Source organism: Panthera tigris, chromosome B3 (genome assembly GCF_018350195.1).
Source record: "Panthera tigris isolate Pti1 chromosome B3, P.tigris_Pti1_mat1.1, whole genome shotgun sequence".
NCBI classification, from domain to species: Eukaryota; Metazoa; Chordata; class Mammalia; order Carnivora; family Felidae; genus Panthera; species Panthera tigris.
In genome coordinates, this window is record NC_056665.1 from 117,154,530 (window position 1) to 117,181,318 (window position 26,789).

Here is a 26,789-nt window from a genome sequence, read left to right on the forward strand (position 1 = left end):
GAGCATCACGTAGTTGGGTTCACTGGAGCCGCAGAGCCTTCACGAAGCTCTGCTTATTTGACGGATGGGAAAGACCCAGGTTCAAGACCAAACATAGCTGAAAGTCTATGGCATGGTGCAACTAGCCCATGTTATACCTTCATTCAAAACAGAAAACAGGACTCCTCTGATGGGCCCAAGCCCCACAGATGCCCAGCTGGACAAGCACAGCGCAGGCTGGAGTTCAGCCCCTACTCGACCTTTAGCTGCCCTTGTGTAGTGAATGACCCACACCGCTGTACATGGTGGGTCTGATCCGAGGAGCCCCAGCTGGAGAACTATAACACATGGCCGCCTCACAAGGGGGCGGCCCACACACGGATTCAGAGCCTGTCTCCCCTAGTCCTACTTACTGAGAAGCTCCCTTTCACAACGGCTGTAAAATATGCAGCAGGAAGGATCTGGCATCATCGTGGGCCGTCTCTCCATCACCTTCCCTCTCCTCCTCACAGTCCTTGGCGGGAGCCCCGGTGTTGCCGACTGGTGGAGCAGGGGCTTCTCTGTGGAGAGAGATGCCAGTGCCCGGCCTCCTGCCATTCTCCGCCGTCCTCCTGGTTTTGCTGTTGACAGACGACATGGAGGGTGGGAGGGTGGCCAGAGCCGAAAGTCCCGCTGTCCCCTTGCTCTCTCTTAGGCTCGCTCATCCCCTCAGGCCCTACCGCTAGGCTGACTCTGACACACAGGCCCCGGGATGCATAGGAGGAGGGTGTGAAGATGCAAACGCCTTCGGCCAAAGGCTCAGCAGCAGCAATCTGATTGTCCCTCTCTGGGTGGTGGCCGAAGCCACCTGGCGAGCACTCCAGCCTGGGGAGGGGAAGCTAGAGAAGGTCCTCTTCTTTCGTACCGTCCCATGGAAGAGGCCACAGGGGGGTGATGCACTCGAGGCAGGGGAAATGGCAGCCCGAGTGACACTGGCATCAGCTTCCCTTGAGGCTTTCACCTAAGCCGCAGCTCCCTCGGCTGTAGCCTCAGGCTCCAAAGCTGGGAAATGGGGTTGCAGGTGCCCGAGCAAGCACTGGAGGCCACAGAGGAGAGAGGAGTTGAGGACCAGGGTCCACCCGCCTGAGACAACATGGCCATGGAGCTTTGTCAAGGTGCTCCTTGGAGTTGAAGCCACAGGCCCTGCAGCTGAGGGAGACTGGCATCTCCAAACAGGCGTTTCCCTCCCGCCTGCCTGCCAAGGAATGCAGCCGGAAAGTCAGAGACCCGGAAGCCCTGGGAGCCAGCTGTCACCCGCCCTCCCCCTCCCCTCCCTCCCTCCCTCTGCCTTTCCTCCCTCCCTGGCCAAAAGAAAAGCTAATGAGAGGGGAAAAGTCAGCAGCCCACCTCCGCTCCTTCACAGGCAGCTCTGCAGGAAGAACCCCCACCCAGCTCCAGGCCCGATCAGGAAGTGGAAGGCTGAGGCTCCTGGCAGGCGAGGCAGCCGGCAGACAACCAGGGTGCTCCAGGAACAGAGCGGGGGTCAGCTCCCTCCCCAGGAGGCTGTTCCCCCCACCCAATGCCTCCGCAGTGTATCATGGGAAACAGCCTCCCACTCTGGTGGAATGAGTTCTCAAGTACCTAGATTCAGCAGAGCCCCTCGAAGGGCTTCGACCTTAGTCAAAAAAAAAAAACAAAAACAAAAAAAAAAAACCCTTTTGGGCCTCCAGCAAAGGACTACCAGTTAAAAATCATTACATGGGGTTGGTTTGGATTGCAAACAGTCCTTGGGCCCCTTTGGGACCACTGGGTCAGACTGTTGCGCTCGCCTCTCCCACGCCAGTGCCCTGAGGCCCAGCTGTAGTGAAACCGCAGCCCGCCTAGACGTGGAGGGGGACTTGCATAGTGGCATTTGGGAAGGAAAGCATAAAAACCTGCCCCTCTTGAGCAGTGAGGACTTCCGGGACCGGGTGAAACTCGTCAGCAGCCCCCATGCAGCGGCCCCTGCTCCTAGCTTCAGCATGCTAGCTGTGCAGCCTCAGGGAAGTGGTCAGCCCTCTCTGAGCCCTGGTTTCCTCCTACGTACAATAGCTTGGACTAAATAATCTCTACAGCCTGCTCCAGCTGGGAGTGCCCATAGGCCTGTGCTTCTTCCTAGGCTAGGATTCCTGAATTGTGCTCATCATCTCTCAGAATGAGCAAAGAGTCACCTTCCTGCTTGGAAAGTGGCTGCGAGCCTTGGAGACCGGGACAGAAACCATGGAGAGCATGGAGTTGGATCTGGACTTAAAAGCCCTGGGCAAGGATGTGAGGATAAGGCACTAGCAGAACTAAGGGTGCCACCGGCTATCTAAGTCATAGGCCTGCTCCAGTCCCCAGGGCTCACTCACACAGTGTGACCCCTGGAGAGCAGGAAGGGAGGGGTCACCAGAAATAGGGTGGGCAACACATGCGGGTCACCCCTGCCAGCTCTGGAGTCCCTGCCCTTCTGGAAGGATGCCCAGCTGGGTGTGTGCGGGAGGTGGGGGGTGAGGTCAGCCGGGCAGGGGGTGTGCTCCCATGTGGGTGCTGCGACATCACCCCATGCACTGTGGAGCATGGGAAAGAAGGCAGTGTGGGCATCCGGGGACCTCAGCGTCATCCTGCTGCTCTCTGTCCTCTCTTAGAGGTGACCAAAAGGAGGTTCTGAGAGTCCAGGCTATACTGGTTATAGGCAGTGGTCATTAAGCCTCCTCCGCCCCTCTCTCCGTCCTGGCTCCAAGTAAAGCTTCAGAAAGCGTATTTATTATTACAGTATTGTAGTTTGACATGCAAATATCAAAGTCCATTAGAAACTGTAAGACAACAACCGAATCAGCTTGGCTGCCGGGGTGCAGAAAAGGAAAAGGGCTAGAGGTGACACCCCGTGGCAGGAGATGGGCTCGGGTCTTCTGAGACTCCGGGGAAGTTAAGATTTTTATTCACCAAAAAGAGTCAGACATTGTCAGTTTGGAGAAACTGAGCCCTACACCCTGCCACTCGCTCGGAAGGAGGAACCCCCAGCTGTTGCAGCTGATGGTTCCACCTGTCAGCCCAAAGCAGCCCAAAACCCCTCCCCCACAGAGTGTCCCCTCGGAGAGAAAACCCAGCCGTGACTCAGCCTCCCCACGCATGGGGCACGTGCTCTGCAAAGCTTCTCCCGCCTCCTCTCGCCAGCCTCCCTCCCCACCACCCAGGCCCTCTTTTGCCTTCTCCAGACCCCAGTGCGCCGAGCAGTCAAGTGAAAATCAAACTCCTCTGAGGCAGAAAGGCACAGCTGTGTGTTTACAGCCACTGATTCAGATCCAAATCGCATACCCTGCCAGTCTCCCGCAAGGCAGGCTGGGGGCAAACTGTGTCTGCGTGTGCCAGGCGGGAATCTATTTCGGGAAGTGACCTGCAGCCCTTTGCCATAGCAGAGCCTTCCTCTCAACCCCCACTCAGGAAAGACGTCCTTCTAGAAGGAGCTCTCACTTTAAAAGTAGCTGATGCGGTTGTGGGATTTCAGCCTGTTCCTTGTCACTTACACAGTCAGACTTTTGACACCTGCCCCCTGGCAGCCACATGGGAAAAGCCGTGGGCTCCCATCTGTCCAGTGAGAAGGCAGGGGGTGAAGGCGACCACAGTAGGATGATCAGTGGGGAGGGAAGACCACTCAGCGGGACAGGACACCCACTTCTTCAAAGGGTGGAATCCACCTCTGTCCTGCCAGGGGGCCAAGGCGGGCAAAGAGAGAAACCCCCAGGTGTTGGGCTTTGGAATAGCAGGAACCTAGAGAGGGGACAAAGCTGTCAAGGTCAGGGAGAAGAGACCCAAGGGTGTCTGTGTCCAGGCTGGAACAGTAGACGTCAGAGAGCTCTAGGTCTAAGGACCTTGAAGGCAAAGAAGTAAGACCGCCACAGCGTTCCCCCAAAATGAGCTCCTCTGTCTCCCCTTTTGTACAGCAAGTGGCAAGTGAGTACCCTTGGTTCAAGTCAAGTTTGGGAATCTCAGCATTGCGGAAGGAGGGCAAGATAGAAACCCTAGGAGCACAGGGTGCGGGATGTAAAACTTTACACAGGAACACTCTGTGAAATGTTGCTATGAAGCAGAAAGCTAAGTGGGACACCGCATGGGGGGCTGAGGAGGGCTCAGAGCAGGGGAATTTTCACTTTGGCCATGGCACCTGAAGGCCAGTGAGAGAAGGAGCCTTCGGTGGCTCCCCCACAGACGGGAAGGCGAGGCAGGGTTGGGAGTGTGTGACCACCCCAGCAGCGGCAGGACCCAGCTGGTAGTGATCCGTGCACTCTTCCTAATCACGGCCAAATCCCTTCGACCTGAGCACCACAGCCCCCCAACAGAAATGGTTCTCACTGGCGTAATATTCAGCAGGAACTTTCCACATTGCCCTTGTCAGCCGGGCTGGTTGCGGAAGGATGATTATCGTAACTACACCCCCTGCTCCGGAGAGTATCTATTCGTGACCTGCTGGTAATGCAGTAAGGTTGAAAACAATATCCATTCCTGCCCTTCCCCCCCTCCACCTGCACTCTCTCTGTGTTTGCCCATAATTAGGTAAAGCAAGTACATTCGTGGCATTTTAATGGCTGGTAAGAGGGTGAGTTCTATAGATCTGTGTCAACCGGAAAGGCAGTTTCTGGTTGTAGGCCACATGGCCCTGCCCTATCAACATCCTTTTTGATGACTCAGATGAAGAGAAAAACACGTCAGTCATGTTCAGAGATCCCAGCCTACGAGGTGTTGTTCGTTTGGTAGGTAATGGAATTACCTTCAAAAAGTATCTCCTTCAGGTGGGATGATGGGTCAAAAACAATTGAACCAGATAAAATTTAGGTTAAAAATCATTCTGTCTCATAACTACAGAATGACATTTGTAGACTTTGCTGTAATTCAAGTTAAAAAAAAAAAATCTGGGGTTGTAGTTAGCTATAAGCTTAATATAAGCAAAAGCAAGACCCGATTGCCTTTTTTAAGAGAAAAGCTACTTTAGGCTGTAATAAAAGTGAAAGGACTAAAAAAAGTGTCTCACTGATTTTCATGTTGCTCTAGACTGTATTGAGTCTTGGTTCTAAGCCCCCACATTTTATCAGGAACTTGAACAATCTTGAGAAAATTCGGTAGAGAAAAACTGGGGAAGGTATGTCAGGTAGGATAAAGAGGTCTAGTCCCTCAGGAGACTAGATAACCATCGCGAGATGTATTTGTGTTTGCCTCCCGCAGTAAGCAGACCCTTCTGGGTAGTTCCAGACAAAGCTAGAACAAACGGGTAGAAGATACAGGGAGGGCCAGTCTACTGGAGACTAACAGTAGCAACTTCCTAACAACGGGACACATCCCCTGGAGGATCACTGAGCTCCCTGGAAACGCTCAGAAGCTGAACGGCCCAGGGTATTGTAGAGTAGGCTTCTGCACTGGATTCTATCGTCTCTTGTAGCTGGAATCCTCTGATGCATTAGACATTTGTTAAATGGATCCTACTGCCATTTTATTCTATGGGTTATAAATGAGCCTTAGAAAAGGAGAGGGGATCCTATGAAGGGAGTTGGCTGAGAGTGGGAGAGAGGGACGTAAGAGTCAGGTTAGCCTCTGCCTTGGGGGAGAAAAAGCCAGATGATGACACAGGCGAAGCAGGGGAAACTGTCAAGTAGCGGAATTACTGCCCTTCACGTGTCATCCTTGCCTTTTGTTGTTGTTGGTTTTTTCTTTTTTTTTTTTTTTAAGCCAATTGCTGCTGCTGCAGCTGAGCTCTGGCAACAGGGCTCTCTCCCCCCAGTGCCTGAAAGGAGGTCAGCGAGCAGAGGACACAGGCGCCCGCTGGCACAGGGCAGCTGAGCGGCTGTAGTGCCATCAGGCTGAGCACAGCCGGAGTGGGCATGTGCGTGGGGCACCCTGGCTCTGAGTCGGAGAAAGCTTGGCCTGTCATCATTGCCATCCAGGAAGGGTGGATTTTTGAAAGCAGGAAAGAAGAGGATGCCAGTTGCCCCTTCCCACAATGCCAGTTACAGACTCCAGGTGGGCGGCTGGCACCAGCTCCATCTCTGCCTGGCCAGGAGCAGAACATGCCCCCCAGAGGCCTTAGACCGAGGAGAAACTGCCCTCCGGAGGCCCCCTCCTCCTGGGCTCTGCCTCGAGGACTCATCTTCAGCCCAACTCAGGGGAGGGAAGGGCTCTCGTGTCACATTCCTCCCAGATGTCCCGAAGACCAGCACGATTGTGGATGACACTCCCTCTTCTCTCGGGCTTCACCGGGGCTGCTTCCAACTCATCATGGGATTGTATAATTATGGTGATTACAGCTTATGGCTTTTTTCCTCTCCTCATCTCTTGCTTTCAAATTCTTCGAGGCCTCTCATTAAACATGGCAATCCCCGTAAACTCAGCAAAGTTTTAATAAGACATTTTTTTTTTAAGCTAAAGAAAACCCAGTTACAGTTGATTGGTACTGTGCTCCCTCCGACAGACCTTTAAAACTCTAGCAGGCACCATCAGTGCCTGGCTATAAGGGGTGGGGAGGGAAAGGTATGGGGTTCCAGAAGGCATCCATGCTTTTTCACAGGGTTGGAGAACGTTTCCATGCCATGATCCTGGCCTTTCTCGTTTGCACCAAGAACAGGGTACATCTGAACCCCCACGCCTAATGGGAAAAGACAGACCATCAGGCATGTATAGAGGACCTGGCCTTTACATCACAACAGATTAAGTTGGAAAGTAGAGGATAGAGCAGCCGATATAAAACTCAATCCAACCTATAGCGAAAGTAGAAGGGAAATTCTGGTGGATTTTCTGTCCTGGATGATACTAGAAGGTTCCAGAGCATCCATTATTCTAAATATGTAAAAAGCGTCCACATTAGCGTGTGTTGAGTGATCGCATCCCAGCGATCACGTACTTGATGGCGGTTTCCTTGGTAATGACACAGCTCCAAAGCCTGTCATTTGCTAGGTCTCAATGATAGTTTTTCTTAAATTGTTTTTAGACCTGTAGCATGTAATGGGAAGGATCACCAAGAAGGAGTGGTGGGGAGGTAGCCGCTGGGGTCCCCCCCCCTGCCCTTCAGCATCTTTGCTCAGCTTTAGTGTCAGGGTCCTCTTCCTATCCACACTCCCCAGGACTGCGTGAATAACTAAATGCACAGTGAGGTGCACCTTGCCCCCGTGGGGACTGCACTCTGGGAGGCTCCTCATGGCTCACTGCCAGGAGCTGTCCAGACTGCTCCCCACCCACCGGTAGCCAGGTCGTCACATCAGGGGCATGCTTGAGCAGCACCAACCACCTAGGGTCAAATGTTGTTGGAACTTGGCAGTGACATTTCCCCCAGCTACCTTCTCATCCCCTATTGAAGACGACCTGCTCGTTTGGCCCCGAGAACAAGGTCCCTTCGGTGCCCAGCAGAATGCACAAAAGTGGACTTGGTTCGAGATGGACAGCCTTGGCTGGATCCTGTCGGTCCACCTGATGTTGGCATAAGACCCCAGGGAAGCTCCTTGCTTGCCCGATGGGTATAACACAGCCGTACCCACCGTACAGGGTGGATGCTGGCACTAAATGAAGGCATAATGGTAGTCGATGCCATTTCTTGGGGGCTCGCATACTGTGGGTGTCCACACCATGCTGAGCTTGGTCAGCGAGGGACTTTGGTTCTACTCCAGCTCTACCAATTAGCAGCTTCTCTAAGCCTTGGTTTCCTCATCTGTAAAAGGGAGACAAAAAGAAATGATTAAGTGGGGGAAAATACACTTAGCAGAGTGCTTAGCCGAGTGCAGTATACGTGCTCAAGTAGAACCGTTTGTATTATTATTTTCATTATTATGTTGTTGTTTGTCCCCCCCCCCCCCCCCGCATGCTGAGCTTTTATTACCTTACTTAATTTCCAACAATATTCTCCAAGGTAGGTATCGTTATGTTCATTTGCAGTCGGGGACAGGTATGTGTGTATCTCATATATGACAGTGTGTCCAAAGCACATCTAGTTATTACAGTGACCAGCTCATTAGAATGACTCGATATGGTAGCTATTACTACTGGCTTATTTTTAAAGTCCAGAGCCAATGTTTTCCCTGGGAATGGAGGGACCAAGGCGACTGACAGGTCAGCTTCTGCCCTGTGGGCCCCTAAGCACCTCCCTGGAGGCTGTGGGAGCTGTATGGTGCTGGGGGTAGGGACAGCCACCTGGAAAACATCGCATACGTTGTCAGGATCTGGCATGTGCACCCCTCTACTGAGGTGCACAAGTCTGAGACACCTTCTGCTTCCAGCCACAGGTGAGGAGTAGTTCTCCCCATGAGCAGAGCGTGAAATCCAGCCCCCCCACACCCCCCGCCCACATGTAGTGCTCCCCAAGAAGGAAGCCTCATTCCCAGAAACCCTCACCTCTCTGCTGTCTGCCTGCCTGGAGCCGCCCTGAGCAGTATGACCTCCCCAAGTCTGGTTGCTCCCCCTGCCGGATAAACCAAAGCTTGTATTTTGTGGCCACATACTACAGAGTGGGGTTGTGGGAGGAGTCAGAAGCAAGTGTCAGGGGATGCTTTGAAATCCCTCCTCAACCAGACCCCCGGGGTCCACGCTTCTGCTTGTAGGACTGGCAGAAACAGAAGCAGAGGGGCCATTTCCACTGACACACATGGCTTTTTCCTGGGGAGAATTCAGGTTTTATATGTGTATCTGAAGGTAAATGCCTCAAGTTTGCAGTGCTTGTCCAAGATTGGCCTCTTCGGAGCCTCGTACAAAGCTCTGCAGCCGATCACATGGTTGCTTGAGATGCTTGTGTACGTGCCTGTGGTGTGAACATGCACGTGAACGTGGGCACAGCTGTCCACACAGGTGCACGCGCTGCCTGCCTGACCCGCGCCTCTGTGTTCAGCGTATGGTGCGCAAGTAACATACGCTGCAGACTCGCATGTGCCTTGGCGCGTGGATCGCATGCTCCCGCAGCTGTGTGCATGTCTGGGCAGGGGCACCCCTAAAGCCACAGGTGTTCATGGTTTCAGCTGGATAAGTTATTCTTCACTTCCCTTCCTAAAAACACAATTGCCTAGTGCTGCTGGCGCAGAGTCAGAATGGCCGCTGCACTTCACCCCCGAGGTGGCTTCCTTCCAGCAGTGGGTGAGTGATCCCGGCGTCCGCACTCTCTAACTTTTTGGGGGATCCTTCTGCACAGAAGGTGCTCCAAAATCCAGAAGAGATGATCTGTTTGTCTGTGGCCTTGTCTCTGCCTATCACTCTTGTTCCCACACCCTCGTCCCAGGAATAGTCAGCAGCACCTAGTTTTTGGTGTCCCCACGTTTCTGCCCCCCTTTTTTTTTGCACCCATGGTTTTTTTCTTCCTAAGAGACCAGGAGCCAGGGGTCCAGAAATGATGCAAAGAGAAGTCCCTTATCTCAGAGGTGATGTGCAGATAATGTCTTTAGGTACTGACCCTGTAACGCACTTCCCCTGGACCCCTAGCAGAACAGGACAGAAACGCTCACTACCTTTGAAGATGCTTTGAAATCCAACAGCAGCATCCTTAGGCTTCATCTCCTGGTTACAGCTTCCATAATCCTTCCTCTGTGGCCCAGGGCCAAGTCTTGCGGAAACATGGAAAATCTCACATGTCTACCTACTAGGCCATCAGGGGAGAAGGCAGGGCAACCACCTGTCCTCTGTCCCACGGGCACCAATAGCATCGTGACAACCTGTAAAAAGGGTCTGTAGGGAAGGAAGAAGGTTCTCAGTGGATGGGACTTTCAGTGACCCAAGTTTCTATCTAGAGATCCCTTGAAGATGCCGCTTGGCCCATTCCCTGCTGCACTTTTTCAGGTTAGAAATACATGTGTGGTGAATACCCACTGAAGCGCATTTCTGGTGGAAGAGAGGAACGAGAACTAAGGCTACCTTGGCATTTGTGTCCAAATGGACGTGGACATTTATGGGAAGATTGTGCTTTGGGCCCGGTGGGGGGGTAGGGGGAGCAGTCCTCACGTTGACAACCTGTGCCTTCTAGGCTCTGCTTTGGCAGCTGGCTGAACCAAGGACCCCAACCTATGGGATGAGTTTTGGGTGAACATGTTTGTAGGAGGTGAGAGTTGCCCTTGGGGGGTGGAGTTAGAGTCCCCGTGGTTCTGCAGGAGAGTCCCACACTGCCAAGCAAATGATTCCTCCTGCTGTCTCTTCCATGAAACTTCAGTGGCTCTCTCCCCTAGAGCCATGGTCAAGGGTCACTTGAACGTCCGACTTGGAAAAAACATCAAGTTCCTGCCCAATAGCAACACAGCCATGTCCCTGTTTCCTTGAGTCTTTTGACCTTTGCCTAACTTGGAGCGAACCAGAGCTAAGATCCCAAAGTACATTTGGGGAGGAGGTGGAGGAACCGGGGAAGAGGAGGGCATCGCAGGGGCTGCAGGAAGGCATACTGCCAAGGGACTTGCAAGCGGAATGCCCACCTCCACTCCACTCGAGAATCCACCGAGATCTTCCCTGCACGTGGAGTATAGAAAGAGCGCCAGAGTTAGTCAGAACCGGAGGGAGGAGAGCTAAGAGGTCCGATATGAAAAGGGGGACATTTTCATGAAGAAAATGCACAGGAAGAGCATGGGGAAAGTGGAAATGCACAGCCTGGAAAGGAAGCTGGGGAATCTGGGCATCGTGCCACCAGAGTAGGGCACAGATGCTATCCCCTTGTCACTCCTGGCATGCCTGCCTAGTTCCAGATTTGTCCCTGCACAGCTGGGGGACCATGCGGGAAGGTCTCCACCACCCACCAAAATTAACAGGCAGAGGCTAACCCTTGCAAAGAGTCCCGTAAGTGATGAGCATGATGGGAGGCCAGAGTCAGAGGGCCAGGAACACCACCCACAGAGGGCTTCCCCAGCCTGGCTGGGACACCCTGATTTAGGGACTGGGTTCTAATTGGCATTGGTTCTAATTGGAGTAAGGCACCTCTGCCTGCCCCTCCTGAGAAAGGTAAACACCACACCTGCTTCTCTCTTCCCTGGGACAGGTGCTATGGAGGCCCCAGAAGCATCGACACCAATAAGAGCACAAACAGAAATAGTGGCTTCACCCGGCCTGTCCTGCAGGTGCACTCTAAAGCCATGTTCACCAGGCAGTGGTGATAAGTGCCCCAGCTCAGTGCACTAGCCAGTCTCACTTTGCCAAGCTTGCCAGCCAGAAGGTGGCGTCTTCTTTCTCAGGAGTCCCAGATGTGATGAGGGGAAGAACCTCAGGCAGAACAGAAATGCTTGAGATGGGTCTCAAGCACCTCCAGGAGTGGAAGCTTCTTCCTCAGTGAGGTTGAGGAAATCTCCCTGGGGTGCCCAAAGAGATTGCCTAATGTGGGTGGGCATGGAGGAGCCAGCCGTTCGTCTCTGAGCCTTTCCATCTGCCTCCTTCCTTGAGAGGGATGGCCACATAGCAAGTAGAAAGTGTATGGCCCATGAAGGCCACCCCACTTAGCTCTACCACTGACTAGCTGATGCCCTCAGGCAAGGAACTCAAGCTCTGTTTGAGCCTGTTTCTTCATCGATGCCGAGATGATATATCCTAAGACTTTAACCTAAGACGTCCTAAGACTTTAGAGTAATGCATAACTGGCCAGGATGGTGTGGACATTAGCACAAGTGTCTATAAAATGCCTACTGTGTTTGGCACACAATCGTTGTTCAATGTGCAGTCCACCGGTGGCTGTTAGTCACTGTCCTCGGCAGCTAACCTGTACCCCCGGGAATGGGGTCACCATCGAGGTCCGGGCTAGTTGAAGAGGAAGGCACTTAGGAAGAGAAGGTACCTGGGATATTGATGCCACTCCATAGGGCAGGAATTAGAAATTCAAAGAGAATGCCCCTGGGAGATCGGGGAATAGGTTGGTCCTTTCTCTTTTTGTGCATTTGGAAGCATTGGCAACTCACCTTTTCTAAATTAAAAAAAAAAAAAAATTAAGAAAAAAAAAAAGCACTAGGCTAGAGTTAAGGTGTCTGAACGTGCTAACGGTCCCAGTGACATTTTCTAGGGATCGCTTTCAGAAGACATGACTACCGGTAGATTGCATAGACCCACCGTCTACGTGGCAAAAACCTGGTCATTTATACCGCTGTACATAAGTTAGTGAGCTGTTTCAAAAGAATCCGTTATTTTTACTATGATCATATTTTTTACCTTATTCTGTAACAGGTTTAAATGTACACGAATGGATATTAATTCTCTAGCCAGTGAACTTTTTATTATTCATTCCATTTTCCCCTAGTTCTTCTTTTTTTTTTTTTTTTTACTTGAGCGTTGTTTTATGTTTGTGGTATCTTATTCTTAAGAGTCAAATCGAATATTTTAAAGCCAAATAAAATGCCGTAAAGCTCCTGAGAGGGATCAGAAAGCTCTGCAAGGGCCCAGGCGCAATATAGACTCTGGGAATGGATCTTGCCACGGGCACCCGCCCCCCATGACTGAAGAGTGAGGAAGCCAGCAGCACCCTCTCCGCCTGTGCGGCTCCCACCTAGCCCTGCTGCGGATTAGCAGTGTGTGATCTTTGGCTAGTCCCAAGACCAGGTTTTTCCCTTTCATCTGCCCCCGCCCCGGCTCCCCTTGCCAGGAAGTTCAACAGAGGGCCAGTTGATGAGATGAGAGATGAAGTGTTGGAAAGCTTTTTGAAACTCTTCTGTATTAAGTATGGATTCTGCTGCCATCCTCTGCCAGCTTCTAAGACCCCTAAACTACCCCCGAGCAAGTGGCACTCTCTCCCCAGTCGGAAACAGCACTGAGAAAGGAGATGTCACAGGATTCCCATACGCCCTTTTGAAATCATGCCTTTTGCTTTGCCCAGTTGGAGAAGGGGCACCAGGGGCACCAGCCTCCAGGGGAGTCACCTGATGAAGTCAGGCAGGTTCTTGACTCCTCCCCTCCCATCGAACCCAAGCCCGGACCCTTACCTTCCCACCTGGCTCTTAGGCTCCTGACTGCTCTCCTCAGCAAGGCCGCCCAGGCCTATGATTGCACACACTCATCATTTATGAACCTGAGCATCAGCTACGCACGGGTGACCCTCAGGCTTCTTGAGAGGACAGCTCTGGAGCCTCCCACAGAGGGCTACTGTGGTCATTGGGTGAGCCCCAATCAACACTCTTTTCATTAGCAAGGATGAAAAATGCCTGCGTCACAACAAAGTGGTCAATCTGGATCACTGGACGAGAAATAGTGTTCCACATTGGTTCTATTGCAAGTTCCAGTTTCTCTAGCAGAGGAACCCGGGTTTCTCCTACCCGGGAGTGGGGAGAACTGGATTGAGCCCAAAGGCAAAGTCACAGGGCTAGCAGCTGGAAAGGAGTAAGGAGTGGGAAATTTCAAAGCAGAGATGTGATAGCTGGATTTTTTTCCCTAATCTTTCTGTTTCCTTTTGAGGTGTAATTACATATAGCAAAATGAACAGATCTGAAATGTGTGGTTCAGTGAATTTAACAACGGTATGCACCAGTATAACCTACACCCCATGACCCTGGAAAGTTCCCTCACGCCCCTTTCCAATCAATTCCATCCTTCTCCTCCAGAGGCAACCACAGTTGATTTCTATCCCCATAGTAACGTGGATTTAGGCTTAGGGGATTTGAGATCTGTAACTTTGGTCTTAGGTCATCTGGGCAAATCAGCTTGAGAGTCTCAGCAGCAGCTCAGATGTCCTTACTCCGTTAGCACTGGAAAGGGTCCTGCCCGAGTCCCCAGTGCTTGGCTCTGCTACCCCCCAATATGCCACCTGACCCCCAGGGCTACTCTCTGAGCCACAGCCCTCTTCCCAGCCAAAGAGTTTGGCCTCAGTCGCCCAGGTAAGTAAGCGGCAAAAGCTCTTGGTAACCCGGATCGTGCATGTTTTGTTGATTAATATCTGGAAGTGCAATGCACAGAGCCACAGCATGTCGAACAGCATGTTGATTTTCCTTAAAGCACTGCACAAAAGGGCGCCATTCCTTTTGTGCATTTCCTTTTAGAAACAAAAGATTTCATGACCACCTTCTTCCAGACTTCTAGCCATCAAGATGGCCACAGAGCTGAAATGATTAGGGTGGAGGGTGGATGTTTGCGAACCTAGTGCATCACATTGCAGGATTCTAATTCTATTGGATTAACTTTGCCAAATGTCTCGAAGGTGAAAAGCACTTTGTCTGTATGCAAAGCTTTGGTGTCTCTGGAATGTACCTTCTGCAGTTTGGTTCTTAATCACTGTATATTTTCTCACTTGGACAAAGGCTGCCTGCTAATAGCATTTTCAACCACCTTCAGCTGCTTCGCTCAGCTACGCCAAGGCCTCAGGCTGAGCTGGCTGCAGTTTCCTGGCACCGTGGTCCGTTCCCAAATGACCGGCACTGGGGAACATCACACATTCACACCCTGAAAAAATGGCTTCCCCTGTAACTATGCAAGATGCTAGGCAGAGGGGGAGTTACTGCTCCCCTTCCTAAGTGTTTTCTACAGAATCATCCAATCGGAGGCAGGGCTGGGGGTGAAGAAGAGGGAGGAAAGAGCCCCAGAGGGTGCAGGGCGAGAGATCTCTTCTCTCCGGACAGAGCAGGTAGCTCTGGGGCTCCCAGCAAGCCCCTAGTGGCATAGACCTTGGGGCAGCTCATCTCTGAACACGGGTAGCCTCTGCTGTCAGATTTCACTTTGATCCCTGAAAATTACAGGAGCCTCGGCTCTTCAGAAGAGAGGCAGCTGCTGAGCCAGTGTGATTGCAGGATTTCTTCCCCAAAGCCCGAGGCCAGGCAGCTAGCCATGCCTGCGTCCTGCATGAATAACCACCTTCCAGCCTCACCCCAGAGGTCACTGAGTAGCGGACAGATTGCAGTTGGACTGAGCTACCCCCTGAGCCGACCCGAAACCTCACGACCTCCTTTAGCATCAGAACTGGCATTTGAAAAATGTGTGCGTGCAGGGGTGAGGGGAGGGAGATAAAAATGCCAAGGAACGCCACCTGGATTGCTGAGAGGCTGGGAACAATCTCAGGGCAAGTTCTCTAGGCTGGCCCCAGAAGTCCTGAGATATGGAAGCAGTTGGGGGCAGGGGGAGGAGAAGGCATTGACGGCAGGCCACAGGTCCTTGGAGTCAGAGCTATGAGGCTGAGCTCCAGGGCTCAAGCAGGAAGAGATTAATTAGCGACTCCAAGCCCGGCCCAGCCTTTTCTATAGAACAGGGAGGGGTAGAGGGTGGGGGACCTCCGGGCCAAAGGCACCTAAAGCAGACAGTCACACAATTCTCCAGACACAGAATCTCCAACCTCCCTCAACCTACAGCCCCCTCTCCAGCCAAAATGACCTCACTAATGAGGAAGTAGCTGTAATGAGGGTTTGGATGCCTGGTAAACCTCTCCCTCTTTGTTTCTGGGCTTTTAACATGGGCACTGGCAGTGCACTGTTATTCAGAAGCTTTAGTCATTTTTTTTTTCACATCCGCCAGCTAAATCAGAGCCCCAGATACCATGTATGGCAAAACCAGAACGTATACATTTGGTGACAGACGTGTAATTTGTTGCCCTGGTGGAAAAGGGACAGAAGGAGAGGGGGAGGAGCCAGTATTCGGTACAAGGTTACTGCAGCAATAAACAGCACCAAGAGGCAAGCAAAATTCCTCGGTGCCTTTCATACGAGCAGGGATGGATGTGGGTAAAGGGTTCGGGCGAGGTTTATTAGAACCCTCGGACCAGGAGACCCCTAAACTCATCAGCTCCACATTTCCCCCGAGAGGACCTCACGCACATACCCACACTTCCTGCCTTCAGGCCTGCATCCAGAAGGCGCAATCCCAGGTGAACCAACAGGATGACAAATGCCTCCAGCTCCAAGAAAGGGCAGTCAAGGAGAGTACCAGCCATGGGTGTGCCTTAGAATCAGGGCCGGAGCAAGTCCTTGAAGGTCAGCCTCCGCCAGCTGTGAGCTCTTGTCCTACCCGCTTTACCCAGACAAGTATCCACCTTACTTTTAGTGATTTGCAAAGACTGGCACTACAACCCTCTAGGATTAAAAAAAAAAAAAAAAATCTGATTAAAAAATCCTTACCCTGGTATAAATGCATCCTGCTGCAGGCTAAGTTTAGTGTATTTGAAGATCCAGATAAGGCCACTGTTGGGGAGATTCTGTGTGTGTGCCTGTGTGTGTGTGTGTGTGTGTGTGTTTAAAATAGGGGAGAAAAAACGAAGTTCCGTCTCACTAGTGAACATGAGGAGTGAAAGAAAAGGGGATGTAGATACAGGCTTTCCAATAGCTCCTGAGGGCGATTCCATTTCTGGACAAGCTCCCATGCCTGCCATCAGAATTCTCAAAGTCAAGCTGGCAGGTCCCTCAATGGAGAGCTAAGCCAGATGACCCATTGTCTTGCATCCAGCAAACTCACAGCCCTTGTTCATTTACTAGATGTACCCATTATCCATCAATTCATCAATCAGCCAGTTGATTGAGTACTCTACCAGGCTTCACAAACCTGATCAATTTTTTTTAATTACATCCAGCTTGCACACAGCCAAACCCAGTAAACAAGACGAGCCCTCACACCCCACTTGGAAATGAACATGAGGAACTGCTGGCCCTTGCAGTCTCTCACTACCAAACAGCACGGCCCATGCTGATGAGGACCATGTGCTCGCCTTTGCAGATGGCAAGGGTGTTGCTGACCCGATGTCAATGACAGCACGGGGTTTGAGTATTTTCTCAGACACAGTGATCAGTCCGCTTGGGTCCAGCCACACACTCGTCTAGACCCCTTCCCGATGCTATGGATTTCTCTTTTTTATTTTTAAATGTTTATTTGGTGTTGAGAGAGGGCGGGAGGGACAGAGAAAAAGGGGCGGGAGACAGGATCCGAAGCGGGCTCTGTACTGACAGCAGAGAGCTGGATGCGGGACTCGAACTCACGAACCGTGATATCGTGACCTGGGCCGAAGTCGGACGCTTAACCGACTGAACCACCCAGGTGCCCCACTATGGATTTCTTAAGAGGGTGAGCAGGGAATGGGCACAGACTGTGTCAAAGAAAATAAGCAGAATGACTGAGCCTTACCCATCCTCCTCCTCATCCATCCTCTTGGTGCCCAATCCCACACTGGACGCTCCCCGGCCACCACCCCCCCCCCCGGGGGGCAATAGAGGAATCGATCTCTCTCAGGATCTCTGTGCCTCATGCACCAGGCCTTACCAGCCAGGTCAATTTTTTCATTTTTGAGAACTGCTACATGGGTTACAAGTGCAGGTACATCCTGATGTGGGGTCATCAAGTTCAGCCCCTGGGTACCACAGACGGAGAGCCAGGAACATAGGACACGACAGGGGTGCACTGGCCTGGGTCCTGCAGCAGCCTCAGCTCACCGGCCTGGCTCCCAGCCTTGGCAAATGCCCCTGTATTTCCACAGTCCCAGAACCGGTCATCAAGACAACCCAGAGCCTCTCCCAAGCAGGGCTCACTCCCGCCTTTCAGAAAGGATCCTAAGTCTTCTGCCTTCTTAAGACTAGTTCATTCCTTAGCTTCTAATCACCCAGATCCTTAACCATCACCTACTTAGGTCAACCCACCTCTGTCATCTTCCTACTCCCCAGTCTACCTTTTCCTTCCTCACTTGAATAAAATCAAGTTCAGGATGGGCCCACAAACATTAAGAGACACTCTACCTAAGAGTTAAAATGCCTGGTTTGGGGTAAGATTCCCACGCCCCCCAAAGGACCAGCAACACACCTTGGCCCCCCAAACTGCCCCAGAGCCCTGCCTGTTCCAAGTGCTGGGGTCAAGGCTCCCAAACCCAGAGATCAACAGGGTCCCGTAGCTAAGTCATTCGGCCTCCATGGCTCTGGCAACAATTAATTCACCTGTCTGGCTCTCTGTCTCTGTCCCTGTCTGTGTGTGTGTGTGTGTGTGTGTTTGTGTGTGCACCTGTGCGTGCCAACTCTGTCGCCTGTCTCTGCAGGGAAAGTCGCTGGCGGGCAAGCGCCTCACCGGCCTGATGCAGTCCTCCTGACGGTCCCCGCCGCAGGGCCCGGGCCCGACGACCCCACGGGCAGGCGGCGGCGCTCCACATCCGCGGACAGAGTTTCCCTACGGGGAGATCTGGTCACTGTGAAAGAGAAAGAGTGAGGGGGATGACGGGCGGCAGAGGGGAGACTCGGTGGGTGCCCGGGGACACCATGCAGAAAAAGTCCACAGAGCCCGGGGTCGGCCCTGCAGAGGCCCCTGTTTACAACCCTCTCTTCCTTGTACAGTTGTGCGCCGACACCCCATTCTTGAGGAGGCCCTTGGCTCTAACTCGTTCGGGGCACAACACCCGGCGGGGCTCCTGTAGTGACTCTCACTTGAGGTCATATCCTTATTATCGCCACTCTTCCTTCTGTCTGGGGGACCACGCCTTCCGGCAGATGCAAGAGCCACCGGCAGGCCCCGAGCACCCCCAGTATTACCCCCCCCCACCCCCACCTCCGCACCGCGGCCAGTGCGCCCACAGCGCCCTCTAGAGCGACAGCCGCTGCGTCCCGACGGCCCCCTTTCTGGCCCCGCCCCGGCCCCCATCTGTGCAAGGACCCTCGTGCAACCGGGCCGGGCGGAGGCCACACCGCTGAGCAACCCCGCCGACTGCTCCACCTCCGGTTCATTCAGCCCCCTGCAGGCCGACTTTCCGGGGGGGGGGGTCCCCACGGGGGCGTGGGGCTGCCCCCTGGTCCCGTCAAGTGCCTCCAGGGTCCGACACCACAGGAAGCACCGGTGTCCGGGAAAGAGCTCGTGGTTTAACAGCCGTGGAGGTTCTGACCATCTTTGGAAACATTTATTATTTCCGAATTTATTCTGGTTTCGCCCCTTCTCCTTGGTTTGTTCCCTCGTGTTTTACTCAAAATAAACATGGCCGTGAACTCGGGGGCACTGGGATCCTCCCCTCTGGCAGCCACCTTCCCCCGGGGTGGGGGGAGGTGGCTGGGGCATAGGCATGGCCGAGCCCCTGCAGGGAGGGCCAGGTCTCACTTGTGTCTGAAGTTGGGGCTGAGTTGGCTCCAGGGGGCCTAGGCCAGGACCAAATGGTCCTCTGCCAGCCCAGCAAAGTGGGCCCTAAACGAAGTGGACCATCAAGGGGAAAAGCAGACACAAAGAAAAACCTGCAAAAACCTGCAAAAAAAACCCACTTGCACTCCCTTCGTGTGTATGTCAAAACGACTATCTGCCAGTTGGCTGTGACGTAATACATGTACATCGCCGAGTCAGGTGCCTGACGCGTAGTAGGTGCTTAGCAAACGGTAGCTATTACTCTCGCGATTATTGTTGTCATCCTTGTGACTCCCGTGAGCCCTCAGACAGCGGTATTGAGCAACATGTTTTTGAATTCAGACACTCACTCCACCTGCTAGAACTATCCTTCGATCTGTTTTTGGCCATAGGTGAAATTTTTCCCTGGGGAGTGTATAAACAGCAAACACAGAAGCAAAACAAACAAACAAACAAAAAGCGATCGCTGGTATTTCTTTACTTACGTAGGCAAATTCACCAGCTGGTGACCAAAGTCTCAAGCTTGTTTGCAGACCCCGCCTCCTGGGCGCTTCCATGACCATCTTTGCAGCCCCACATCAGTGCGGTCATGTGTCTGATTCCACAGGGCCCTGTCCCCACGGCACCAGCCTTCCATCCCCCACAGCAGGGCCACTGTGGGCATTAGGAAACTTGGCTATGGCTGTACCCTTGCGGGTTTGTGACCACTATGCCTCAGTTTCCCCCACTGGTGGTAGTTGCTCTCTCTGCCAGGTAGAGTAGATATTAGGGAGAGGACATGTGTTGGGTCCTCAGGTTGTCTCCAGTGGTGGATAGACCCGGACTCTTGTCAGGCACTCCCACACCCTGATATCACACAACCTCAGGACAGACTGTGGCCCTAGGAAGATACTCAGAAACTATGTGATGAGTACACGAACGAAATGAAGCCCTATCCCATGTTATGGGGTTTTTTGACTCCTCTCCTTGTTCTGCCCTTTTTTTTTTTTTTAATTTTTTTTTTTTTTAACGTTTATTTATTTTTGAGACAGAGAGAGACAGAGTATGAACAGGGGAGGGGCAGAGAGAGAGGGAGACACAGAATATGAAGCAGGCTCCAGGCTCTGAGCTGTCAGCACAGAGCCCGACGCGGGGCTCGAACTCACAGATCGCGAGATCGTGACCTGAGCCGAAGTCGGCCGCTTAACCGACTGAGCCACCCAGGCGTCCCCCCCCCCTTTTTTTAAATCTCCTTGCTTTTCACACAGGACTCCTTTTTCAGAACCAAAATGCAGTTCAAGTTTTCTGCACCCAACATTGCCCCAAAGAAGCTCCTCCCTGTCAGGGGTCCCCAAGCTGTGTTGACATCAAGGCACAGGGTATGTGGACAAAGGAAGTTCCAGAACAGCAGCACCTCTGTGCCCTCAGTTACCCAGGGCAAAGGCCTGACTGCCCCCTGCCCTTCCCCATGGGCTGTGGACAGAGCAAGTTTGGCTTCCCCAGTCCCCCTGGCCACTGCTCCTGAGAGATGCTGGCTGAGACTTGGCCAACCCTGGAGGTCCCACCCGGAGCCAGATGGACTGCACCCCCGAGATGGTGCAGGCTGAAGGTTTCCAAACACTTCTGGGGACCCGTTCTGGGGGCAGGCAGCAGATTCAATAGAGGTATGTTCAAACCCAGGGCAATAAGTCCCCTCACCCCACCTCCCAACCAGGCATACTCGGTCCCGTGACCATCGCGTGCTCCCCAGTAGATCAAACCAAGCAACGCGGGTGGGAGGATGGGGTGGCTCCACCCAGCTGGCCAGTCCAAGGTCATCTACTGTGCAGACCTTCGAATGCAAGCACACTTCGAAAATACGGTCTTTGCGGGTTCCCCATTGGCCTGGTCTACACAGCCAAAACTTCAAACCAGATTAGACTTCTGAAGGCAGTTTTGTAGCAAAACAGGTCTCCCTGCTTCCAGAAGCTTCCTTAGCTCTCCTGCTGGGCAGAGTCTCTAATTGAGGGCTCACTGGACAAATAAACTGTTGGCAGCCCCATAGTCAAAGCTTCAGGGCAGCCACAGAAGTGACCACCCACCCAGCAGCATCAGACGCACAGGTACCAGGCACTGGACATCTGACTGAGATCACCTTTGCCTCAAGGGAAGAAGAAAACTTGGAGGTTGGCGCATGTAAATGCCCAGCAGCACCCAGAGGGCCTGGCCCAAGCAGCGGTGGGGAGAGGGCTCCTTCCCTTGCAGAAAGTGATGTCCTGTTCTGTCCGGTGCCTCTGTACCCCAGGAACACGGTGGGGCCCAGCCCAACGGTGCCATCAGCTGAGCGGGGCTCCAGGCCCACCAAGGCCTAGAGGTCAGGTACAGGCCAGCACCCCAGAGGCCCCTCTCACAACTCTGAGTTGTTGGGTAGACCAGTGAACATGTGGGGACATGCTCCGGGGGGAGGGCTCTTCCAGGATTGCTGGTGTGTTTAAACTACCTCACCAACAGGACATTGAACCAGGAGCCTGCCACCATCGGGCCTTTTTGCTGTTTGTGGAAGTTGATGTTTCTCCTAAAATGTGCCCCTCCCATTGTGCTCCAAATGCATGGGCTTCGAAAGCCACCACTGAGAAGCCTTGCCCCTGTGCTGGAAAGGTTAGCGGGCTGTTGGTCTTTGGACCTTGCAGAGTGTGTTGGGGGTGGGGGGGTGTTCCAACAAGGTCCAGGAGCTGGAAAGCCCTGGGGTTGGGGGAACATAATGGGCCACCAGCCTCCAACAGGGCTGGTCGAGCTGAGACCATGTGCGGCGTAGTTGAATAGGGGTCAGCTGAATCCCTGATAACTCACCCTGGGACCCTCTGAAAAGAGTTCTGTGCTGTTGTAACAATGGGAAGGGCAAATGCCAGCAGCCTACTCATTAGTACCACCCAGTGATAAGGCCTCCCCTGGGCAAGGCCCGGAGGCCATCAAGTAGCAACGTAGCAAATGTAGCAATAAGGGGCTCGGGGCCTTAAAGGGACAGGGTCCAAATGATCCGGTCTTGGCCCTCTCCCCAGTCCCAAGGAGGGCTCAGAGCCAGCTACCGTCAGCTGTTCAGGGAGGACTCCTGGTCTATATTCTATGCCCAATCACAGCATGATCACAGACACGTCGGAATGGCCTTCTCATAGTGCATGTGGTTCTCATTAGTTTATTTTTCTGGAATTTGGGGATTGGACCCCCAGACCCAAACATGCTGGTACAGTCTAAAAATAAATGACTTGAACCCACTATAATCCAGCTAATTCTGTGTGGCTCCTTGGTCTGGGGGGTTATTGGGCAGGCTTTACTGCTAGAAATAAAAAAAGGTACCACCTCACCTCTTTCCCCACCCACACCCAGCCCCATTAATCACACACACACACACACACATACACGGTCTGGTTCCCCCTCACTGCCAAGCAGAAAAGCTCGGGAAACCAGATCTCTGGGGTGTGGGACTCATCCTGGTAGGTTGGGACAATGGTGTCACTGGAAGGCTAGAGCCCCGACCCTGCCAAGTTCTCCTTGGCTGCGTGGCCTCTGTGCCCCCTGGTTTGTGCTCAGCCACAAAACCCAGTGGCCTGAAAAAACGTCAGCAGTGGCCAGACGCCGCTATGATGCCCTTAAATGAAGTCCCAAGGTTGAAGTCTGCTGCATACAGATGGTGCTCCTCATAGAGAACCTGGTTTCCTGAGCAACAGACAATCGCATCTCCCACTAACGCCGAAGCAGTGGGGCTCTGAGAGCCCAGAAGTCAGGTTGACAAGAGGAAGGCAAGAACGAGGTAAAAAGGAGCGGCGGTGCTCGCAGCTCCCTTCAGTGGCAGAACCTTTGCTCCCGGAAGTAGCAATGATCTTAGAGGATTGTGCCTTTAGTCACACCTGCATGGGAACCAGTTTGTCTCCCAACCCCGGGGCCCACCTCCCAGAGCAGGACTTCCTGCCCCACACAGTCAAGACCAAGTCCACACCTGCCACGGTGCCTGAATTGTCAAGTCTGTGGCATACCCTGCTGTCAGTCTCGGCCGCCACAGAAGAAACTTCCTTCTCTGTCCTCCTTGATGAAGGCCACCACCTCGAGGGAACCTGGAACTTCTCCTACCCAGCAGAGCCACCTGGCTTATTTCCAGAATCATCCTCTAACAAGCTGTCACTGCCCGTGTATCCTGCTGACCACCAGGAGCAGAGATGTGCTCAGGTCCAGGGGACAGGTGGGGATTGGGGCTGCCATTTATAACACTAAGAGCTGTGCCCACCTGGGAATCTTCCCCAGGGACTTCTGGCACAAAGGGCATGAGGCTACCCCTTCCTTGGTGCCAGCTTCCAATTGCTCACTAGTCCCAGCTTCCAATGCATGTCTTAGGACCTTTTCTGGGATGTGGCAGCCTCCAGGCTCTGTGGCTTGGACAAGTAAGCAGGAACCCCTCTGAGGGGCATGTCCCCTGCTGGCCACAGAGCACCGGTGGCACGCTTTCCCTCCATCTGCCTTCCTGAGCAGAAGCGCCCACATGAGGGGCGCCTGGGTGGCTCCGTCGGTTGAGCGTCTGACTTCAGCTCAGGTCATGATCTCGCAGCTCTTGAGTTCGAGCCCCGCGTCGGGCTCTGTGCTGACAGCTCGGAGCCTGGAGTCTGCTTAGGATCCTGTGCCTCCCTCTCTGTCTGTCCCAACCCACTCGCGTTCTGTCTCTGTCTCTCTCAAAAAAAAATAAACATTAAAAAAAAAAAAAGAAGTGCCCACATGAACTCCTGGCTTCCGTTCCTGGGACCTCCAGTGCACGCAGCCAGACCCTCCAGTGCACGCAGCTGGGCCCCTTCCCTATACCCAGCCCTTCAGCACGCACAGTGGGATCACAGGATCTGTCCCTGACTCTGTATACCAGGGGGAAGGACTCCCTGGCCAAGGAGAAGCTACAGGGTCGGGCTTCTTCTTCTTCTTAATGTTTATTTATTTTGAGAGAGAGAGAGAGAGAGAGAGAGACAGAGTGCAAGCAGGGGAGGGGCAGAGAGAAAGAGACACAGAATCTGAAACAGGCTTCAGGCTCTGAGCTGTCAACACAGAGCCCGACGCAGGGCTCAAACCCATGAGCTGTGAGATCATGACCTGAATCGAAGCTGGATGCTTAACTGACTGAGCCGTCCAGGTGCCCTGGGTCTGGCTTGTTCTAAATGGGCTCGGGAGGGTGGGGTGGGGGGGGCTCAACATGAGCTCCATCTAGAACAGCACTCTCCGTTTGCTTTTGCTGCCTTAAAGCACGGGCTCAGGCCCCTCGGAGCCTTGGAGCTAGCCTAGCTAGGTCTAGCCTATCTCAGCAGCAGACAAAAGAAAGAAACGGCCCCTGATTGCACAGGCTGAGTCTCACCTCTTCACTTAGTTTCCTTGTTTGTAAAACAAAGATTAGAATTTTAAAATCTTACAGTTGTTGTGAATGAATGCAGAGGGCTTGGCCTCGGCCTGCACATAGTAAGTGCTCATGAAATGGGGCTGGTCTCGGCACTGGGAGGCGGTGAAGGTGGAGGGCCTTTGTAGATCCCCACCCGGCGGCTTTCGCAGTGGCCTGGCCCCTGAGCGTTGGCTCTTCCTGCCAGCAGGGAGGCTGGCTGCGGTTTCTTTGTGGGTGCAGGTAGCAGCCTCTGCCTGTGTCAAGCCCCTTGCTGTCTTCTTCCCAGCGAGGGCCCTGTTCCCTGACTCTGTGTCACCTGGATGGTCTCAACAGTCTTGTGTTAGGCCTTAGTAAATTGCAGAGCAGAAGGCTAGAGGGCTCCTCCTTCAGACGCTGGATGGAAAACGGAAGTAGGATTCCATGTTCTCTATCTAGATTCCCGTTCTTCTGACAGGCCTCTGTGGCTGTTTCACTGGGATTTGGATTCTGGGCTCTTATTCAGAAATATTCCATTCCAGGCCAACGATTCAGACCTCAGAGCTGGGATGAGCGGCTGTGGGCAAGGCCTGTCTTCCGAGGAGGTTCAGCGGGCACACGGACACATGCATGGCTGTGGAGGGAGCGGCCTTGTTCCTAAAATGGCGAACCACACGAATGAAGCCTGTTTTTCCTCCTTTGCACACTACATCACAGAAAGATTACTCTGAGTTGGGGAAGGGTAGGAAGAATCAGGGAAGGGAAGTTTCAAAATGAGATGAGGCCCTGGGTATCTCTTCCTGTCGCCCTGCCCGTGACTGTCCCCCCAGGGGAGAACCAGTGAATCCTGGCACTTTCAGGGATCTTAGAGATTTTCTAGTTAAATAGTGAATGTGAGCGTGAGTGTGTGTGTGTGTGTGTGTGCGTGCGCACGTGCACATGTGTGCTAACTAGTGTGTGAGCGTATTTCACATTTTTGTGTTTATTGAAGTATAATTTACATGCCGTAAAATTCACTCTTTTAGATACAGTGTTTTCCATTTTGAGCAACTTACACAGTGATGTCATCACCACCAAAAATCAAGATAGAGAGTAATTCACCCCCAAAAGTGCCCTTGTGGCTCTTTATTGTTGATCCGTTCTCCCCACCCACTTGCTCCTGGCCACTATTGATCTGTTTTCGTCGCCTTTTTCAGAGAGCCACATAATGGAAATTATACAGTGTGTGGCCTTTTGGATCTAGCTTCTCTCACTTAGCACAACACACATCGTTGCATATATCAGTAGAACATTCCTCCGTGTTTTGTTTTTAAACATAAAGAAACAGGCCGAGCGCCTGGGTGGCTCAGTCAGTTGGACGTCCGACTTCGGCTCAGGTCATGATCTCAGGGTTCCTGGGTTCGAGCCCCGTGTCGGGCTCTGTGCTGACAGCTCAGAGCCTGGAGCCTACTTTGGATTCTGTGCCTCCCTCTCTCTCTCTCTCTCTCTGCCTCTCCCCACCTTGTGCTCTGTCTCTCTCGGTCTCTCAAAAATAAGTAAATGTAAAAAAAAAAAAAAAAAAATTTAAAAAAAGGAAACAGGCCCAGAGCGGGGAGACGGAGAGGAGACACAGGAGCAGGGCCCGGAATTCAGGTCCCCACTACCACCCGCCCCACAGGCTCATTGGCCACGGCTTCTTCAGTAGGAAGTCATTTTTTTAAGCCTCCAAAATCCATGAGCTGCTGTTTGAGAAAATACGTGATGACAACCCCGTACACTGAAGAAAATGCATGATTATTCATCTACCAGAAACTACTGACTTCCAAGCAAAGGGAAGCAATCGTGCACATCAGACTGAATCTTTATTCAGTTAGCAAGTAGTGCTATGTAGACCACTCCCAATAACTCTGGGCCTTTCCCAGTCCTTTCCCAAAGAGATTAACACAGAATAATGAAGTGATAAAAGCTACCTGGAAGCTGGACCAGACCCCACGGACATGGAGATCCAGGGTAGGGTGGAATGGGTAGAATGGTGCAGCCATGAAACACAGGCCAATATGGCAAGATAATCCAGAATCATCTTGTATATTTCCTGTCTCATACCTAAGTTCCAAGTGAGTGAAAGACTGACAAATGCTTTGCCATAAAGTCAGGGGGTCCTGTGATAGAATTTGCCTATAGAAACTGAGTCTCCCATGCCTCCAGACTATTAGAATTAAAAATTCATTTAATAGTCAACTAGCCCAGAATCTTCATTCTACAGAATAGGAAACAGAGAAGTAACATACGGAAATATGAAGTAACTCACATAAGGTTACACAGGGCTATGGCAGGACAAGGGTTAAAAGACTAGGCCTCTGAGTCCCACAGACCTACCTCTCCTTACATGCCCTCAACCCCTCTACTCAGCCCTTGCACTCAGACCACATCCTAGCCTTTACTGTGTGTGCTGGAAGGTAGACATAGAAAGTGGATGGACCCACTTTTAAAACTTACTATAAAGCTACGGTAATCGATGCAGTGTGGTACC

At 52.6% G+C, this 26,789-nt stretch overlaps 1 protein-coding gene across 1 annotated transcript in view; it reads left to right on the plus strand.

Moving 5' to 3' along the window:
• Positions 1–18,521, plus strand: part of RGS6 (regulator of G protein signaling 6) — a 585,661-nt gene extending 567,140 nt beyond the window's left edge. The window contains exons 18-19 of the mRNA XM_042990036.1: positions 9,012–9,078; positions 17,882–18,521. Of these exons, the coding sequence (XP_042845970.1) occupies positions 9,012–9,078; positions 17,882–18,048 (234 nt within the window). The 3' untranslated portion in view covers positions 18,049–18,521. The remainder of the gene's footprint in view (positions 1–9,011; positions 9,079–17,881) is intronic.
• Positions 18,522–26,789: the final 8,268 nt, after the last annotated feature.